The following is a 22,249-nucleotide window of genomic DNA, read 5'->3' as shown; positions in this document are numbered from 1 at the left end:
ATATTCGAATGCGTGGGCATGTACGTGCTGAAAGTAGCGTGGAGAATTAGTACAGGATATACCGCAATTATCAAAGATTATATTTTAACATCGTATATTTTGGAGATCAATTAGAGTTAAAAATTTGAATATGAAAATATTGAAACGAGCTCTTTAAGTTATAAGCGATTAAAGTTGGTCAATACAGGATAGAATTCGCGTGCTTCGTAACTACATTTATACGTATGCCAAGGTATTGTTTCTTATTGATTTTCACGTCTCAGGTAATATTGACTTTTACGTTCTAATTTTGTCTCTCTGATTTCTGATACACAGGTATCGAACGTTAACAATCAACTGATGTATTGACAGTTCATTGATAATGGATTTAATCATTACTTATGTATTATTTGATTTTGCGTTTTAATGAAAATTTGGACAATTACTTACATTTGAAGGAATTATTAAATTAAGATTAGTTCAATCTAGATATTGTTTAAATTATTTTAAATTATGTTTATTATAATCAGAAAATGAAACAAGATGGTTAAAATTTATTATTACTTATTTTTCAAATTTGTGTATCAGATCTGTCTTGTGAGCATATCTTGAATTGCATTTGACGTTCGAAGTTCAGTCTAATTTTTTTGATCGTAAGCGCGCAGTAATGCGCGAATCGTCAAGTTGAGTGACATTAAAAAAAAAAACGGAAAAGTAACCGCGATATACTGTGACCATGCTTATTAATATTTAATTTGAAATGCAAAAGATAGAGTATTCGGTTTCGTTTACTTTAAAGCGCATTAAAGAATGGGCAATTGATGTAGCGTGACCGTGCATATTAATAATTAATCGCGAATAGTAGAAACAGTATTCACACATTTATTTTCACAATGCATTAAATGTTGCGATGAAATATCGATGGAAACATGGCCTTGATATTTGTTTTTGATATTTGTGTTATACATTGAAAAAAAGAGTTTGACAATAATAATAAAGTTTTGATAGGATAATTTGAATTAAATGTTTGATTAATATAACCAAATATTTAATAATATTTAATAATTATTAGGATATTGTTTATATTTAATAATTATATGAACAATAACCAAACATATAATAATAATTAATTGCTTACTAAACCAAATGATTATTAAATATTACTAAATATTTCGTTAATTAAATTCTTAATTGAATTATTTTATTAAAGCTTAGTAATTATCTTCTGGGCTTAATTATTACTGCTAAACTCTTTTTTTATGAATAGCTTGTCGTTACACGGTCGTCACTCTACCATTCACACAGTGAGACTCTCTAGTATATTGTCCTCCGTGCCTTGTTGCATTACCCTTTGAGACGTGAAGTACTACGATGTTTGATACGATCATTCCTTACAAATGCTTTGCGAGTGCAACAGCAATGCGATAATTCTCACGATACAAAAGTGTGTCGCAGCAATATTTCTTGCAGATATTTTTTATTTGATCGTTGAAAGTAGACTTTGAAATGAAAAAGGATGTAGGTCGTTTTTTTGTTATATTTGGATCATGTAACACGATTTGGATTTCCCGTCAGTCAAAATCTGCCAATTTTTAATTTGAAAGCGCGAATCGTCAGTTCGAGTAATTTAATTAAGAGAAGCGCGGATAGATCGTCCGTTTTTCAATTAATAATTAATATGAGGAATGAAAAGAGTATATAGAATATGAGATGCATTTATTTTAAAATTGCTTGCATTAAATATTTCGTAGAAACGAATTGGTTTGTACGATAGTTTGTTCCGATATACGGATAGGCGACTCATTCAAAACAATCGATCTTTTGGATCGATCTAAATCGGAAATTTAAAAATCGGTATATAAATATCTATTTTTATAAATCGATCTTTATTAAGCTTATAAAATATGAAATATTAATTTGACATATATAATAAAAAATAATAATTACCTTAATTATTATTAAAAATAATTTTACACAATTTTTTAAATAACACAGTATATTTTTGTTTATTTGATGGAAAGACACTTGGAGAAAAAATGTGCTGATTTATCGCAGTTCTAGCGACAAGTTCTTTAATTAATCTTTGAGATACATTATTAATATATCTTGATTTATCTATTTTATAATGTTTGCTTTTATAATGTTCAATCATTTTCTAAAAGAATGCAGAGGAGAATTTAATGTCAAGTCTCGTCACTTTCTGGACGTGCGCTTTTTAACGAAAGATCAGGGACATAACGAGGGCAGCATAGCGCCGATAACGTTATTAACGGTAACCGCGATAATAATATAAGACGCGGACATTTCTTTTACCCAGCCGAAACGCTGTCGTCACTTCTCTTTCTCTCCATCTCCCGACTTGCTACCGCAATTACACGCTAAAATTCTTATGAATTGGTTACAGCATCGTGTTAATAATTTCACGTCAGCGTTGCGCGTAATTTCATTTAACGCTGAAATAATTGCGTGAAATCTGCGAGTCATAAATGTGCTCAAAATCATATAGGTTAAAACATATTTATAATAAGATTGAATTGCAGTTTCTTCTGCAATTCTGTCAAACATATGGCATTGTGTCTATATTTGGCAAGATAATACGAGATGTAACAAAAAATTGATTTATTGGTATTGAAATTGGAAAGTTAGATTCTCTCTATCTCTCTTTTTCTCTCATTCTGTATTACATTCTTAAATATCATTTTTTTATGTTTTCACATTGATCATACAATTAATTTTTTTTTTAATTATTTAGACTCTTTTATAAATATTTTTACAAATAATTTTTTGACAAATTTGTGTTCTTTGCGAATCGATTGTTGTTTCAATGCACAATTGCACTGTTCTTTTCGCTACGCAATTGAACTTGATGGATATTACATTTTCAATTTGCGCGTTAGTTCTAGTTTAATCCCTCTTTCATCTTTATTCTTTTTTTAATAAAATGTAGCCATCGACCGATTGCTAGTGTTGAACGGTGAAAATAGCGCAATTGTGGCGCGGTTGAAACTCTTAAAAATTCCGTATGTCTTTTTTTCTGTCGATATTTTGCGATGGATATTATTGGTCGACCTATTCCGCGATCGAATTGGCGGACGTCGGTGAAAGATTACCGAGCCCATAGCCATACGCGTATGTATTCGATTTCGATATCACGATGACGTTGCTAACTGTCATATCGAATTCATCTGGACGGATACGTGGATGTCGATAATGGAGAGTACGTTTCAATTCGCTTTTCCATTACGGTACGGAACTTGAATGCAACGTGGTCCGTACTTCGTCTGCTCGCAATCAATCGCCGCGAGATTACTCTCAGCATCGCTTTTGCGTCGTTTGTTCTCTCGATTTGTTGAATCTCCGTTCGGTTTCGGGAATAATGAAATTGACTGATAATGCTGTCATTTGCAATTAAGTTAATAAAACTATTAGGTATATTTAGCTATATTGAGATCAGAGCTGCGATCAATTTTATATTGAATGCAATTTTGATCATGTCATGATTTTATATATGCATATTCAATATGCATTAACAGAAATTTCATTTTCTATTCTAATAATGAAATAATATCTTTTAAAAATAAATTTTAAAAAAATCAAAAACTAGATTACTTTCATAAGATGACATTAAAAAAGAGCGTGTGTATAAATGATTAAAGATTAATTTAATATAGAACACATTTTAAAATACTTCATATTAGCTTGTTTTAATTTTACTTTTCCAGTTAATAAATGATTAATTACTATGAATATAAAAAATATAGGTAACGTTAAAAATATTGGTAAAATCCATGTTAAAAAGCAGAATTCATATCTTAACTTCTATGAAGTCTGACTATCGGGATTTTATTTACATGTTCTATATTAACAGATATTAATCTGTATTATGCATTTTTATGGAATATTATCGCTGCGACGCGCAGCGATAATATTCGATTTTTCGCGCTACACTAAGATTTATGAAACAAGGACATTTATGATTTTATTCTAACAATAAGTTAACTTGGTCATCGTTCAATACATTATTGTACATTATCTTAAAACACAAGATTTCTGACTTATTTGATGTTTAATAATGTAAAGCGTGATTTTTAAATACAGGTCAAGTACAAACCATTCTCGATTAAAAGACAATACACACTATGTACGATAACCATGTTGTCTCATTTTATACTCTATTTTAATTTAATTAGCATCGGTTATAATGACCTGTGATGAACTACTTTTTCTATTTATCGAAGTTATGCCGTTGGTTATTTTTACATTTGTTGTAACTATATTCGATATCGAAATCGCGTATTTTTGTCTTTGAAATTCTTGGAATCGGAAATTGATGTTTCTCAGCTTATCAAACTAGGTTACTTCCATTATCGTTCCAATTTTGTTCGGAGATAAACTCATTTTTGATCACGAATTTTTCGATAAATTTAGCATCCTTTAGCATAAATTTTACCAATAAATTTAAACCAAGAACACTCTTTTGAATTTTAAAGGACTTGACTTTTTCCTAGATAAATTTTTATGAGAAAAATTTTATATGTATTTTGCACAAGTTATTCTTATCTAATTTAATTTAACTTATTTATTAATTCTTTTTTTAATTTCAATTTTTTTGGCCCATCATATATTTCTACTATCAGGACATCCATATCAAGTCCTCATTGAAATGAAATTTAATGAAAAAAAACAGTGGAATAAAACTCTCTCAACTGTTTGTCTGATTTTTTTTACAAAAAGATTCTCTACATTTCGTCTTGCAAAATATTTTGCTTTTCACAAAATATCGTCAAGGTAAATCTCATCATGAGATACATTCAAAGTCAAGTATGATAGTTTTGAAATACTGTCGACATGGTGTAACTTTTCGCATAGTATATCATTATCTCGGTCAAGGAAACGCTTCGTGTCCAAGTACTCAGGACATCGAGTTTATTAGTGTAATAAAAAGACAGGCCGAACTTTGTCGTCTTCTCGTAAGCCGTTTGAAATAGCGTCGTCGTCGTTCGGCTCGACGCCAACCTTGACTCCGCAGGACCAGCGTGCTAACCGGGATGGTGGTGCGTGTCCTGGGCTGTCAAAGTGGGCCATCGGGTCGACAATCTCGACCCGCTATCATACTTATTTCACGAGCGTGTTTCGCGCACGTGTGTTACGGGATTATTGTTATTACCTCGCGCCCGTGAGTGCACGGTTCTCGCGCAATAAAAGGCTCGCAGCCTTTCGAAATCGGTCGTCCAACTTGTGCATCCAAGGTGTCCTGTGTATCCGGGCCTTTTTCAACCTCCGTTACAGTACAGCGAGATGAGCTCCCTAGATTAATATTGACAAGACAAATTTTCTTTATCTTATTCAAGATATCTAATTTTAATATATTTATTTTATACGCTTCATGTGAGATAGTGATATTTTAAGTCGCACGTTGAAATATTTCTCGCAAATGATGTTGAACATAACTAGAAATTATCATATTTCAAATTGGATGAGGGATTCGTAGATGAAATGTCGGGAGACGCTTTGCGTGTAACAGATAATTTTGTTGTACAGATATAACGGCACATGTATATTTTATTGAGTCGTATAAAATTCGTTCATAGTTAACGAAGTGCTTTAACGATTTTATTATCTACTTTCGAAAATGTACCATCGAAAACACGCCTTTAACGAGGAGCACGACGTCTCTCTTTTCGCCGTGTCGTAATTTGGCTCCGATAAAGCCGTCATTGGCGATTTATTTCTATTTGTATTCTTGTCAGCGTCTATTAATCACTTTGTTTTACGACATCATTAGTGAATCTGGAATTCCAAGATATATCGTTTGGGGTCATTCGTACGTAGTTTAGTCGAGAATATAGCTAAAAAAAGTAGTTTGTCTTGCCTTACAAATTGAATAAAGTTTATTAAAATTTTAATGACCAGGACACAGACCACCATGCTGGTCATTCGTTTTAGACAACGACAAATACATTTTTTTAATAATGTCATGTCATGATGTCACATATGTAAAAATTTACAAAATATTATTACATATCTTTATTCAAGAGAATTGAAAAAGATTTAATACTAACGTGGTCGTTTACAATTCATGAAAGGCCAACGGTAAAATATATGTTTACGAATTTGCAGTCTTGCAGTCTTTCGCGAAGAAAAATAAGCACGCGTTTTCTTTAACGGTGCAAGGCATATAAATCCTGTGATAAATAACGTATTCGAAATAGAATTTGTATATAAATTTGTACATGTTTACTAAACATGTAAAAAAGATATTATATCCAAAATATGTTAATGATGCAAAAATTCTGTATGTTTTCTGCAGATTTGCGGGATCATCATTCTTTTAGACTAACGGGATGATAATATTAATAATATTTATTATATTTTGTTCACGATATCTATTTATTATGATGTTTTCCTTCTGATGAAACTCCCGTCAAAATTGCGATGTTTTGGTGAATAATTAGTGACGTGGACTATTCGTGCGGCCGTAACGATCACACTTAGCGTAATTACACGTTCTACATCGCCATTACTAGGTTTTCGTCAGTTTCATAGTTCGAGGCTGACCTCGAGAGCGCCGTGGGGTTCGTCGACTTTCGAGAGGGATAAATGCGCCGCAGCCGTACATTCGTCATTGTGGGCGGCAATGCCGCTTGCGTCATAAACCTCTCCGGGTATCGCGGAGATGCGAGTCCGCGGCCAGAACCACTTCGCGGAACCACATTTAGCACCTTCCTATGTAATGGGTTCGTTCTTAGCGGTTCTTAAGTGTAGCGGTTAATCTCGCGCGCGGCTACGCTCTTCGGTTATATATCGGCGCCGACTTCTAATCCGTCCTTGTTATCGCGTTGTAATGTACCACAAAAAGTAAAAAAAACGTAATTGCGTCATGAATTTACAGCCGCATGTAGTGAAACATGAAATTCTTTTTCGTATAACTTTTGCTGGCACAAGCGATAAAAACGACATATATAACATTATAACAACGATTGGGTGGTGTGACGCGCAACAATTAATGTTATTAAGCGATTAAATTGCTTAAAAAATATAGATGAGAGAAAACGTGAAATCTAGGGCACACGTCTTCATGCTTTGGTAGTGATAACGATGAAGAAAATTAATGTCACGAAGAAGTTTTTTTATACGTAGACTGATAGTGATTCTTTTATTCTCTAAATAAATTTTAGATAGTGTTTACAGAAACACGATATATCTTTTATTAGTTAAAAATTTATAATTAATACATTGAGCAAAAAAATTGTGTTAACTTGACTAAATTTTTTAACCCAATTAAATTTTTTCGGTTCAAGTATTCATATGCTTGACTTAAATACATAAGATACCTGAACTGAAAAAATTTAATTAAGCTAACAACTTTTTCTCAGCGTATGTAAATATTAAAATAAATTGAAATATGTCAATATATATCTTTAATTATTATTAATATCAATGTATTTTTTGAAAAATTATCAGGTATTGATTTTGTTAAATTTTTTTGTCGTATTATTTGAAACATATATCGTTATCCTTACCTTTTTATCGGTATGAATTTTTTTGAAAGGGAGAGACCGAGCAAAAATTTTCAAGATATCGGAAATGTTTGCTTAACCTGGAGCAATCATTACTGTATTTTGAGAATCTTCCCACAGTAGGTACGATCAATAGATAGGTACGTCTGAGGATGGTGGAAGGAAGATGAAGGAAGTGGGAGCAAAGAGAGAAAGAGAGAGAGAGAAAGCAATATCATGTGTTACAGGCATCCATCGATCATTCCTAATTCTCGACAGTTAGGCTACTTGAAGCAAGGTACTTGATTATACTGCACATGGGAACTTGTGGGTACGAATTTAGTGGAATTACGGCTAAGTACCGGTGAAAGTTTCCCTAGCGTGAATCTTCAACGTGAGAAACATTTTGAGGAATGCAGCCTTTGAAAAAGCACCACATTTGTTATATAATATACTTGTAGAAAGACAGAAACATTACCTATGATCATCAATGATCCATATTAAAAAGAAACAGTAGGCTATATAAAAATATTATCTTTTTATTAAATATTATCTTTTATAATATTTTTATTGAAAATTTTATTAAAATTAATAACTTTGTTAATTCTTATGATTTTCATGAAAATTGGAGTAAGACAATATTTTCTTATGACTATTAATTAAAATATTTTGCAAGACTTTATTTTGTAAAAATAAATTTAATAACAAAAAAATCACTTTTTTTGGAAAAGAAATTGTTTTCATATAAATCATCTGTTGATAGTTTAAAAATGTTTATAACTAAAAACATTATTTACACGATAATCGATTCGAAAAAAAGGTTTATTTTTACGCACTCTCTAAATTTAATTGGAATCGGTGAAATCTTACTGATATACTATAATTATCAGTGTCTTTCAGTGATCCCGATTAAAAGGAGGGAGGGAGGTGGGTACTCTCACTGATTGGAATCAATACATTACCATTGAAACACTGAAATCAGCAGACTATTCACTGTCTTTCAGTGGATAATACATTGATTCCAATCAATTTGAGAGAATAGCATTTTGTATCTCGGTAATCGTATTTACGAAGAATGTAGTTATTTTCTTTTACGTGTTTTCGCATATTCGATCTCGGAGATAACGCGAGCGGTTTATCTTATCGCTTCAAAGAAGCAGCGGTTTATTTCCTCGCAGATTTGATTGAAGCAATACGTTTTTCCCGCAATGTACAATTTAAGTTGCAATGTTCTTTATTTCATCGATCGCATCACGTTTGCTCTTCAGCTGTGGGCTTTGTATTTTTTTATGCATTACTCTCAATCCGGAGAGAACACAAGTTCGACGTATACCTTTCTCCTTCTCTCTTTCCCTTCCTCGCTCCAGCTTTAAATACTTGCGAGTTTGCACTGTTTTTTTTTTCTTTTCTCCGGAAACCGCTGAATATTTTTATTTCGTGTATTCTTTCCGTGATTCTTCTGGCTGCTTGCTTTATCAGCTTTACTGTTACACTGTTTCTTTTTTATTTAAAGTTTTAAAATTGTACAATTCTGATTGGGATTTGAAAAAAGTTTAAAGATAAAGAGAAAGAGTTTTATAATTTAAAAAGCGTAATTTAAAGAAATATTTGTTATTGTACGGGTCTAGTAATTGCTATTGGTACGAGGTCTTTAATTATCTTTAATTATGTAGATATTAGCTTTCCAGAGCATATACTCTACAGACGTTATAACAGAAAGAAATTGATATTATAGAAAAAAATTATACAAATAAAAAAAATAAATAATATCTGTTAGATGAGTCGAGTGTGTATCTAAGCAAAAACGTTAACACGGTGTAAATTATAAAAATCATAAAAGTGCCATCGGACTCGTTTTGTTCGTAGTTTTTTTAAATCTGCGTTTTATTAACCGTAGATTACAAAATAGCTGAAAAGTACAAGTCCTAGATGCGTGAGTCTAGGCGTGAGATAGACCCTGAACGACGTGCGACCGTGTTATACCGAACCGGACAAGCATGGCTTGCCATTGAGAGCGCGGATATTGTTTCGCCGCCGTCGTGACGCCCGACGTGTGTCGGAGAGACGCCTCGTTTCCACGTCGTGCAAGGATATCGCGTGGGTGCCTGCCTCCGGGAGTTAGGTTACCGATTAACCGCTCCAATTTTGCCGGACTAACTGCGATCAAATGCGGCTTACGTGGCGCGCTGGTCTTCTAATTATTATCTACTATCGTAATGTTAACTCGTCGTCGAGTCGATAAAAATACCTCGGGACAAGATTTTACCTTCATATTCTGATTTACGATGAAGTTTGTATCGTATACGACTAGCTGAATGCGGAAGAGCTGCACGTTGTTGGTGAGAATTATTTTTGCACCGCAATTTTATCGGCAGCAGATTAATGGAAGAGGGATTAACGCGATTAGTTCCGGACTTCGTTTCGCAGAAGCACCACGATACTCGCAATGTTAAACGCGATCAAGAGAAATATGTTAACGGCGCAACTACTTTCCATTTCACGATGGCTATTTATAAGTTTATTAGTCACAAAGTTGCAAGTGCAACGAGTCACTTACCGCTAAGCGCGGAGTTAACTCAATTTTCTACGCCGATCTACGTTACGGTTCACCCATGATAAGTCTCATAAAGAAAGACGGTGGATCGTTAAAACGAAATTAGATAGTACTTGAATTTTACAAACGCTTTTAGATACTCGTAATCTTTCAAGCTTTCTTTTGTTTAATGTCATTTGACACCTGTCTCTATTAATATTCTTAAAACTTTATTTCATAAAATTGGAGATAAAAGAGAAGTACATTTTTTGCTCTATAAAAAATAAAAAAAAAAGGATATTTAAAATATTACTGCATTATTTTGTTAAACATTCTGGATTATAATTTTTTTTAAAGAGCTCGAGTTTTTACTATCGAAATTAATTTCGGAAAATGGGTCAGTATAAAATGAAATTACTTTATCACGGTATTATTTTATGGTGCTATAAAGAGCGAAATTGAAAGATTTTACGACTATATTTTATATGTAATAGAAATATACTCCCTCGGTTATTTTAGTTTTTCCGCTTACGCACCGTATCTAATGGTGCTGCACCTACGTATTCCATGGACAATAATTCAAATAATAATGTCAAGAGTGCTGTGAGTGCGATTTTCAATTCCCTCGGAGCCTTTTCACTCGACGTGTCGCGCGGCTGGAAGAAACCGGCGTGCTCCGTCTCGTCGTATTGTCTCGGGCATCGCGCGGTCGGAAGATAACGAGAACAATCGACATTTATTTGTGTCATCGGTCATAGTCGTCTCCTCCATATTACATACAGTATGTCGGAGCACGTACGAGAGCTGACCACTATCTTTTTACCGTTTATAAACGCGTGTATGCGCCCACAAGCTCAAGTGTTATCTAGTAGTGGCATTCTACGCGCGTGCTGATGCGCCTAATTTATATATCATTCATACGTGTGCATATTAAACGTGTATAAATAAAATATGAAATTGTGCCGCTTTTCATCTACACGTTTTTCGATGTGATATCAATTTTTTTCATCGAGATAATTATTAATTTTCTTGTCTTGATTACTTTCTTCAGTCTTTTATCAGTTTATTAACTTCTCAATAAAAAAATGTGTTCTATAATAAGGTCTACTGGAAAAATTCGTCAAAGTTGATTAGACCTTCTTGTTATTGACAGCAACATTTTACAACCATGTTGCATACACATAATATTATTTTTATACCTGAAACTAAAACCGCATAGAAGCTTGAAATAAAATCTGCTGAAAAACTTGACGAGCTCGCGTAATCTAACACTGTTTGCGATTTTTTTACTGTGTTATTTTCGGCTGTTTCTTAGCAATATGATCCGTATTTAAATTCTATAAAAAGCAAAATTCATTTAGAATTTACTCGACAAGGTTGTGTCTGCTTGTGAAACTTGACTTTTCTAAAATCATTGATTTGTCCACGGTCATTCCGTGTCCGATTGATTTATAATTTAATGATTATTATTGACTCCATCATTCCTTTGTTATCCTTAGTAGTTAAGAGGAATGGCGATGGTTCTGGGACATCCTGCTTACGTGTATGTGTAGCGTCTGTACTTTCATGCGAAGTACAGTTAGTCAACACACGCGTGCAACTTTATATCGATGGCGTCACCGCGACCGTCGATTGGGGCCAAGCGAACTGAACTCATTGTCAGCCACGTCGCTGGCTCGCCCCTTTGCCACGCGGCTGCGAATTAATAATTGTTATTTTTTTGCCCTCGACCGTTGTCAACAGGCGCGTTGGTAGGAAGTGTCCCATCGAACATGATCGGTCGAGATAACGCGCATTATCGTCCGTAACTCGTCTTAACGATGATACTGAATTTAGTTATCAGATAATTATTTCTACGATCTGAGAACGCGCATGCATTATTTAAAGCAATATGCGCGGTAAATGTGTCATAAAACAGCTAAAGCATTCCGAGTACTAGTACTAGTTAGTGTTTTTGATGAAAATTACCGTTTATTATTCAGCCGTCGCGGAATAGCATGTATTTTCGGTTAGCGGCTTTATTAAACTACAACTTTGAGATGCTTTTCGTGCATTCACTTTAATGCACTTCAGCAAGAATAGCAATTTAGGTTGTGGTAGAAAAACGGTCCGCCGCCCGGTTGTCCGAGGGAAAAGTTAAGCGAGCGCGAGCTCATCCGAGTGTGAGCCTCTGTCGCATGTAGCACAAATTTTGTCTTGATGGTACTCATTCCGGTACTCTGGCTTCCGGTTAACGATTCGACCGCGGCGGTTGGTACCGTGCCAGGAAAAGCGAAATAAATGTCTCGGTAATCTCCAAGTCTTCCACCGCAACCTTGTTGCCCGTACTACAATACGCGCTGCGTGGAAGATTAAAAGCATTCGAGAACAATGATATCTCGTTTTATCAGATGCGAGTGCACTGTTATCAGCGTCGGCAATCGCGTAAAGTAGAAGAAAAATCGAAATACAATGTTCCGAATGTGATTTCCGTATCGATTTCCTCGTTAAAGTGCAAAAATGTGTAAATTTTTATGAGGAAAGATAAGCGATTTTCTGACTAACTAACGATTTCACAAGACTTTTTATTTTAACATTACGATAAAAAAATAATAAGAGATAGCATCTGATTATTTTGCTTTTTATTTTTGTTATCTATGCATGATTGTTTGGAAATCGCTAAATCCTTTTTTTATCGTTCTGATTAATAATAACGTCTTCCGCACGTTCTTAATGAACTTAATTCAATATTTTACGTTAATTAAAGAAAAAAAATGTAAGTTACATTCGGATTAAATTATACTTATATTACATAAAATTAAGATTAACTTGGCATTAAAATTGAATTAAATTAACGATAACGTTTCGCGATTCGTCACACTTGTCGCGTTTTTCGTAGAGAGAGCCAATTTGTGTTAGTGTGACACTGGTCACTTCCGTTTTTATGTACTAATGAGTTTTAAATACGCGTAAATCATGTGCTTTCACACGTGAAATCATGCACGCTGGCGCCCGTACACACGTTCACGCACGCGCGTGTGCGTGGCGCACCTGTGAACACACATACGATTACTTACGTCCATTTTCTACTCGTACAGACGAAGTCGTGCGTGGGCATAGAAGTCGTCCCCCGATCCTACCACATACTCGACTCGCATTCGCTAGTGTTAACCAGTCAGTCAGTTAGTCAGTCACTCAGCTCGAGTACGCGCGACCGGTTCGTAACTTGGGCTCGAGATACGCACGCACAATTCGTGCCGATTAATATCGAACCTCGAAATCGATGTTAGCTGAGCTTAGGCTTTCGCGCGGCATAGAGATAGACAAAAGTAAACTCTACACTTACATATTACGCGATCGAAAAGCGCGAATAGTCAGCCTATCCGAAGTGCACGTTCCCGTTTCTGTCACTATGAGAATTGAATTGAACCAAAATTTATATTGATTCGTAGAAGAATCGTGACATCAAATACTAAGTTTGTCAGCGCGGGTCTCGTGGATGAGTGATTTATGAACTTCTCGACGTAAATTCGCCGTGGAAGTTCCAAGTCCCACGGGGAAAAGAATCTTCGAACAGAGTTCTCCGGTCTTCGAGATAATAGTGCATCCCAGTAGAATAAGTGATATGGACTGAAATAGCTTCAACGGTGCCGCGGTCCGAAAAATCGCGCGAAAGTCCCGTTAATTTGGAGTGTTAAGTATGCTTTACTCGGTAATGAAAATCCGAGATTTATTTGAAGAGAGTCAGAAGAAGAAAATTTCGTCGACGTCCTTGATATTCTGTCGACTGTATTTCGGTAACGTTCCTCCGAGTATACACGTAGGCCTTTCACGTTAGAGCGAGTGATGTTCAAATTGTGAATGAAACGAGTATTTTTTTATGCACGTTAATGAGAGAGATCTAAATTTCGAATTAAACGGCTGTATTTGATATTGTTACGCAATATTTAATATTGTATAATATGTTACAATGAATTTTATTATAAAAAATGGATCAAGACGAAGCAAGTAAACGCGAGTAAAACACACACGAATAAACAGCTTCGGTGCAAACGATGCCGTCGTGCTCATCGAAGCAAGTTGTTCATTTATGTTTGCGTTCGTTCGTTCGTTTGCTTCTGTAAGCAGTGCTCATAACGAAAGTTGCGCAATAGAGTAATTATAAAGAATTTGATTATTACCATACAGTTTTGCTAACGTAAGAAGTCGTTGCTACTAATATTGTAGAATAATTATTACGTTGTTATAGTATTAACTTTTATGAATTAAAATAAATTTTTAAATAAATTATATTATTAATAATCTACTTAAATTTAGTAATTATGCTGAAATTTCTGTATTTGGATTCTTGGGTGGATACTTATTATTAAAATACTTGAATTTATTGGCATCATAAAAAATGTCGAGCTTTATTAAAGAATGAGATATTTAATAAAAAAACTTGAGTTATTATTGCATCTTGTGTTTTGTTATAAATCTCGAAAATTATTTATTAATATTTTGACAAAAAAAATTATTATAATTGTAAAACATTTTACGAGTTATAGAATTATTATAAAACATATCTAAATGATATGCGTATTTCATGTTAAATGTATTTCGTTAATATTGAGGATTATGATATGTTGAAGATACTCCGGAAGTCAGTTATCAATGTGCAAGCAGTATTTTATTGACATATAGTGAAAAATTATCGTGCACTTGACATTACACTGTATTAGTCACGTAAACTAATATTGAAGAGTTAAATAATTCGCTAAATTGCTTTTTCTGATATTACTGTTTTCTCTTTAGTCACATTGCAATAGCAATTATCTAGTAACATTACAATCTATTAATAACACATCGAATGTGATATGTAAAAAAAATTGAAATAAACGATTTTATATTGGAAATATTACGCAACACGTATTCGCTTTTCGTCAGTCACATGTGATGTTTTCAGCACAGCGATAAAAGTCATACAGTGCAAAAGAAGAGAGGTGAAATATTCATGACAACGATATTGTGCAATGTTGAATGATATAACGGGAGTTGCTTAAACTGGAATCTATTTTACATTTTCCATTATTGATCTCGCAATAATACCTTATCACCTGAAATACCGTGACATTTAAATGTTTACTGTTTTTAAAATGATTTGGCAACTTGGTGAAATCTGGTTCTAAAATTTGCGCGTAAATAGATTTTAATCTAAAATTCTTCTATATAAAGTGTAAAATTTACATACAATTTTATTTAAGAAAATTTTACTAAATATTATCACGTTAACATTTTTCTGTCTTTTTCAGCTTCTTAAGGAACTCTTTATGTATTTATATTACATAAATTATTTAAATATGAATAAATAAGTTTAACATTATGATATTTAGACGTAAAAATTAGATGTAAAAGTTTATTCGATTTTAAAACTTGTAAGAGTGAATTTTTAAACATTAGCAAATTATTTGCGAAAGTTGAAAGTAAAATATGATAAAGATTCATGTAATTATCATATCTAGTTTAAATTTTTAAACTGTGTTAAATAACAGGTTATGTTAATTTATATTTGAAAACCAGACATCTTGAAATTTTATATTCTTTTGCAAAGGAAAAATTTAAAGATCTTTTTCACAAAAAAACGCAAATTATCACGTCATTGATAGTGAAATGATGGCATAAACTGCTTCGGAACTAATACTGACGTTTCCTAGGTATTATGTTAAGAGAAATACCAGACGTTCGATAACGTTAGATACAGAAGAACATTTTTTTCGTGATAAGATTATTAACGTCATTTTTTGTATTCGCCATGTCATGGATGAGCAACAAAACGTTAATCGTTTCCGTTATCGCTGTAACGACGGTGTGCATTTATCGGAAAACGTAACGCGTACCCGCATACACATTTTAATTACTTTTCGTTTTTGCACACATTTTTCTTTGCTGATAATTGAAGTTTCTATCAGAAATAAATCGAAAATCTCAATATATGTAAATATTTAAATATAAATTATCCGACTCTAAAGAATTAAGCTTTTATACAATGTTCTTTTCACACGAGACTTAAAACTGTTACATTTGTATTATTTTGTATTAAACAGATTAATTTAGTATACAGAAAGAATGTAGGGTTGCACGATTTCAAAACTCGATTGAAATCCTACTTCTACTAAAAGTAAGTTTGAAATTGTGAAAGATTTTTATTTATCTTTTACAAAAACGCACTTTCTCAATATTTGATTTTGGTATACAAACGGAAATATGTGGTAACATTTTTAAATGTTTTGGATGACTTTTTAGATTTCACTTAACATTAGAAATAGTCGACTTGACTTTCGCATTCAAAGCTTTTGATTTTTGTATAAATGCAAACCGGACACTACAGCGAGTTTGCGTTACGTATTCAGTGGCAAATAATTTTTCTCTTAGAATTTTATTAAAAACCTGAATTTTATATAGTGCATTACTGCATATTTCATTACTAAACAGTACATATTTCCTTTTATTAAAGTACTAAATAAATTTTTGGTAAAGAGAAGTGGGTTAAATTAGTATTGAATTTATACGAATCTTTTTAATTAATCGGATTTTTACTTCTCACCGTTCTATAATATGATATCATCGCGCTCCGATAATCGATTTCAATTTATTACTGGTTACAAACACAATGTTTATAACTCCGCGATAAACGATTTCCTGTTTTGCTAAATATATCTGTCTGAGTCACGGTTTTGTATGTTTAATATTTAAATTGCTATTTAGCGATAAAATAGTGGAACGTGAATTATTAAAAAATAAAATTGTAAATATATTTTCCTGAATAATAACGCGTTAAAATATCATTTCCTATCATAGAAAATATCTATTTATTAATTTAAATAATGACTATGTATATTCTTTGAGTCCGATGAACGGACGCATGCAATTATACTTTGCTAAATTCGCCATTTGCTTGCGAAACATAAATTTTAAACCGTGGCAGTATCTCTCGTAAGTCAAGAAATCGATTGAATCATCATGTTTTCTTGAAATATCTTACGACTTATTTGACTGAATATTATATACACATATTTAAACGTTTTAGCATTTGAATAAACTTGCAATAATTTATAAAAAATCGAATGTTATCGTTGCCTGAAAATATTTGCGAGATAAATCCCAAGATATCACAGTAAAACTCATAAATTGAAAGATTTAGCACAATCTCTTGTTAGATTCGATGTAGTTCAAAAGCGGTCGCTATTATCAATTTATATGTTTAATACATAATTTGGGAAAGTTTATAAACTTTCTTTGAACCGAATCTGAGCAAGTTCTTAGCTAGAAAGAAGAAGCAATTTCCTATTTATCGTTCGACAAAAGCCTTACGAAACCGCGCTGTGTACGTGAAGTTTCCAGAATTACGGGTTTATCTGACAGGTGGTCGCTCAGTTTAAACAGTTTGAAATATGGTCTTGCACGGTAGTGTATAAGAGCACAATAATCACCGCGAGCTCGTCGGACGAGAAAATTATGTGGGTGTACGCGTAATTTCGTGTTTTCTCAGCTGGTTAAAGAGGGACGGGCCGCGCGTGTACGAACGTCACTATAAATGACAGAACGCAAAATACGCTTTCCGTGATATAATACGCGACCATTAGGATCGTGCCACGATACAGCACGATTTAATGACGAGTCAACGATTACAATTAATTACTTATCGTGCCGGTTGCGTCTCGAGCGCTCGCTCTAGCTCGTTCATTATTGGCCTTATCCAAGAGTCTCTTAGAACATGGTGTATACTTAATAGTTTCACTTTGAGAATTACCTTTGATAATAAAAATTACAAAACTCAGAATGAATAGTGAGAGCTCACCGCAAAAATAGCTTATGAATTACAGTGGTAATAGATTTGAAAGTTTAAGTTTAAGCTCTTAGAAAAGGATTGCGACGAATATACTGGAAGTAATGGCATTCGGGAATCATAAAGATGAAAAGTGAAAAGCAATATTATGTAACTAAAAAATGAAGTAATATATAATTTTCTTTTCTTTTTTTGTTTTTTTTTTTTTAATGCTATAATTATGATATTTTTATTGTATTTCTGAAAGTATTTTTGATAGTAAATTCTGAGATAAAATCTCTAAAATATTGAGAGATTAGTTCACTCAAGAGCAATAATCTTTATCTGTATTTGTATTATATTTCCAGTCAATACAGAATTTTAAACGATTTTCAGTTTTCTTGAACAATTTTTCATTGCATACTTTTTCAATTATCTCGATAACTATTTCTTAAGCAAACATTTCAATTTCTTATTATTTTAATGTATTTGAAGATCGATAGCACGATATTACAATAGGTCTAACGACAATAATCATCGCACTATGTTGTTCGTGCGACTAATCATCGAGTGATAAATTGGTCAAGTGATTCATTGGTCGATAACGACATTCAATACGTGAACGTCTTGTAAGTCATGGGCGCGCTGTGCTCATATGAACGTACGATCGCGCGATACCGCGCGTGATTTGGAGCCACGATCTCGGAAATTGCGACGATCGGTGTGATATTTCGCCGCGTGAATCCACGCGCGGGTTCAACGACATTCGTGCAGCAGCACGGTAAAGTATATGTCTTGTGACGCGCAAATACGTGAGTGCCAAGGTGGGACGATCGAGGAAGAGATCAGAGAGAGAGGCGGTTACCATTGTCTACCGATGTATAACTCCGAGTTCTTTAAGACAGTGTGGACAAAGATAGGTCGGATGTGCGGCTATATCATTTGCGCCAAATCCTACCTCTCAGGTTAGTAAATAATATGTCGAAAACACGAGACTAGAAGGCCTGTGTCAGTTGTAGCGGTTCTTGCTGCCGAATAATAATTTTTTGAGCGGAAAATTGTAAAAATTAAAAATTAAAAAATTATTATTCGGCACCAAGATCGTTATGATTGACATAGGTCTTCTAACTTCGTGTTTTAATCTCGTCAATCCGATATAACGGATTATTGTTTAGTACATACATGTAGAAAAATAGATGAATTTTTAATCGTGGTTTATTTTATTCTCGAAGATAATTAATCGTATGCGAGAAGTACAGCCTAATTTTATTATCTTGAACTTTTTACGGTAAATTAAATCATTTAATTTTTTTAAATTATTCATCTTTCTTTTAATGTACATTTCATACATATTTTATTTTCTCGCGCATGTTATCCAACGTCATTAAATTAATTCATTGAATAAAAAAAAATAAAAAATTGACTTTTTTAATTGTTCATTATATTTAAAATTACAATTTAACAGAGCAGATAACGGGAAACAATTCCCCAAAGATTTTTGTAAAATGTGTTATATCTTGTTTCTGCTTCGTAATTATTTAAGCAACAATTTTATATTTTATTTTCTTTGAAATAACGAAAATGACAAGATTGCTTTTATTTCTATTAGATAAGCAGAGATGAAGTGTAAGTTTATGTATTGATAAACGCTTAATTATCTCTCGTATTTATGTTCCGTATATCTCACGTTCAACATCAAATGTGCTTTAATTCTATTTACCTAATCTAAAGGCCACGTTTACAGTATTATTGTCTGCTCGCTCAGATATTATCTCTTCATTTTATTAAACTTTCTTAATTTTATATTCATGAATATCGAATCGACAAATTATTACTTTTTAATGCATCATTAAAAATAGAAACTGCTGTAAAATAAAAGCATTTGTTTAAATCAAAGTACAGAATGTAAGCTGCATTTATCGTACATTTATCAGCAAACAAAAATGCTATTTTTCTCGAGAAAAGTTTATAAACATTAAAAGAGACTGGACACACAACTATACTTAGGACTAAACGACGCATAGGTCATGCAGAAACTTTTTATTTCGTGAAAACTTGAAAACAGAAAGTGACATACGTTCTCTTTCTCTAAAGTATAGTTGACAGGTAATTATTGCGTGAAAACAAAGCGATCGGCAAAGCGTGTTTGTCGGTCCTGTTTCGTCAATGCGAGTAAAGAAAGAGGAGGCGGCTTGTTTGTAGAAAGTAAGTGGAAAAACGAGTGAAAGCGACCGAAGGTATCCTCGACAACGAGAAAACTCGCACAGAATTTCCTTTGAAATCGTTCGTGGGAGCGAAATCGAGAAAGGGTAGATTGTATTTAAGATTGTGTTTACAATAACGTATATCTGTTATCATAATTGGATTTAAAAGTATTCAAGCAAAAAGCTTAAACAGGAGCTTAAATATAAAGTTTTAAACATGATCTATTTGAATATTGATCACCCTGAATATTAAAGAGAGAAATCTGTCTAATATAATATAATAATGTAATACGAAATTAGACCGAGAAATAGAATTTAGTAATAATAATCCAATTTTGGTCACATAATTTCAATTAAATTGTTTAGTTAATATAATCAAATATTTAGTAATGATATTAATAGCAATCGGACGTAATAATATTAATCAATTTATTACTAAACAGTTACTTAACATTACTAAATATTTGGTTATATTAACTGAACACTTAATTAAAATTATTTTAGTAAAGTAACTATTATCTTATTATCAAACTTTTGTCAGCAGGTAAAGTCAGTATAAATACTAATTGATCTTGGCTGATAATAATAAGATCTTTTTTTCCGAAAAACGTTGGAGCTACTTTATAATTAGAACAACAACCAAAATTGAGCCTTTGCATCTCTGGGATGCGCAAAGGAACCCTGTTCGCGTTATTTTCTGCGGAACGCGAACCGTCGATTATCGCGAAAACAATTTAGCACGAGAGGAGAAACCGACGATCGTTCGGCGTTTAGGATAATAGTACCTTCGGGAGGAGTACCTGGCTACATTTACGGACACAACACTTTTTGAAAGAGCCCTCTCACGATCGATATTACTCGTCAGCATATTATTCTCGGTCTGTGGTTACTTTTATTATCGACTAGTCCATCGATATGGGCTTGCATTGCCAGCTATAGTTAGTTGGCAATAAATCAGTATTCCCAAATTGACTTCAAACTAGGTCTGTATTTCATTGTTCAGATCTAGAATTACTCTTGTATAGAGTTATGTGATCAATTTCTGTCTTTTAAAATTTATGCAAATTGAATAAATTGTTCTTTTTTTTATTTTCTTTCTGTTATATCTAGGTTAGAAAATTATTCAGGAAGGTAGGATATTATTGAAAATATTTTTTTCATTACAATTTTAAATTTATTGCTTTAATGCGTTTATTTTTCCTTATAGCAAGTTGTTTTTTTTTTGTTTTTGTTTTACACGCGCGACGTAAGCACCTTGTTGTCACCTTGCGTTCGTTTTCCAATTATTGGAGATCAAGTCTAATGCCTGTTTACGTGATTTCAGCGTAAAACCTGTCTATCCGTTTTGATTCCGCTCTGCGTGTGATTATAGCATCGATAGCGCGCGACTGCGTTGCGTAAGCTCATGGGCGTTTTGCAATTGTAATTCACGGGCTTGCAGTTCGGGCACGTAGATTGGATATTTGCTCGCCGATAACGGCATAAGGCGATTCTAAATCGCTAGACCGAGCGGAATCGCCGATTCGTGCGAAAGCGGTGCCGGAAAAAATGACTGTTAATAGAGTGATGGGCAGCCACTATATATGGATTGCACTTTCACTTTTCGTCGCTCATGTGAGCTTCCCGCGCAGATCCGCCCGTTTGTGATTGGAAAGCACGCATATCTCTCAGGTACTGCATCTTGCACACACGGTACATTGTCTTGTTCGAATCAAACTCCTTTTACGTAGAATATCGATAGAATGGCCGGAAGTTATTTCATAAATTCGTAATTTATAGAATTAATATGTTAATCATTAAAATTTTATATGAGGTCATAATTCATTCGCTAAAGGATTATTTTTTAACGTTAAACGCGAAATGATCCCATGTTTTAATTTCTTCCTATTTCTTTCTCCTCTGTTAAGGTGATATTCCGTTAAACGCAAATAATTATTTACGTTTTAAAAGATTGATTTATTAATACATATTTGTTAAAATATTGTATAACTTTACTAATAATGGTCGCTATTTTTTAAATTTATTTTTTAACACTTGGTAATTATAGAGAACGAAATTATTAATTAAAACTGGAAGAGGTATCTGTATGCCAGTATCTCTAAGCAGGTTTTGCATGCGCTTGCGTGCACAAGGTACTTGTAAGATAAAATTACAACGAGAAGAAGTTTGGATAAGAGTGAAAGTGGAGACGTAACCGCAAGTCATGAATATTTCTAACGCAGAAATTACCGTGTATAACTATTTTTATACT

General features: G+C 33.2%; 1 protein-coding gene across 10 annotated transcripts in view; it reads left to right on the top strand.

Annotated features, from left to right (window-relative positions):
• The window catches only part of LOC105207608 (serine/threonine-protein kinase tricornered), a 131,567-nt gene that overhangs the window by 53,926 nt on the left and 55,392 nt on the right, over positions 1-22,249 (top strand). The window contains exons 1-2 of one of the 10 annotated variants that reach the window (XM_039457415.1): positions 12,765-13,787; positions 18,290-18,759. The exons of 8 other annotated variants lie outside the window; for them this stretch is intronic. In XM_039457415.1, coding sequence (XP_039313349.1) covers positions 18,585-18,759 — 175 coding nt within the window. In that variant the 5' untranslated portion in view covers positions 12,765-13,787; positions 18,290-18,584. Of the gene's footprint in view, positions 1-12,764; positions 13,788-18,289; positions 18,760-22,249 lie in introns of those variants that run through there. One more of the 10 variants, XM_011177163.3, reaches the window with a different exon arrangement.

The sequence above is a fragment of the Solenopsis invicta genome, chromosome 14 (genome assembly GCF_016802725.1).
Source record: "Solenopsis invicta isolate M01_SB chromosome 14, UNIL_Sinv_3.0, whole genome shotgun sequence".
NCBI classification, from domain to species: Eukaryota; Metazoa; Arthropoda; class Insecta; order Hymenoptera; family Formicidae; genus Solenopsis; species Solenopsis invicta.
The sequence above is the reverse complement of the archived record's forward strand: the minus strand, read 5'-3'. Positions and strand labels throughout refer to the sequence as shown.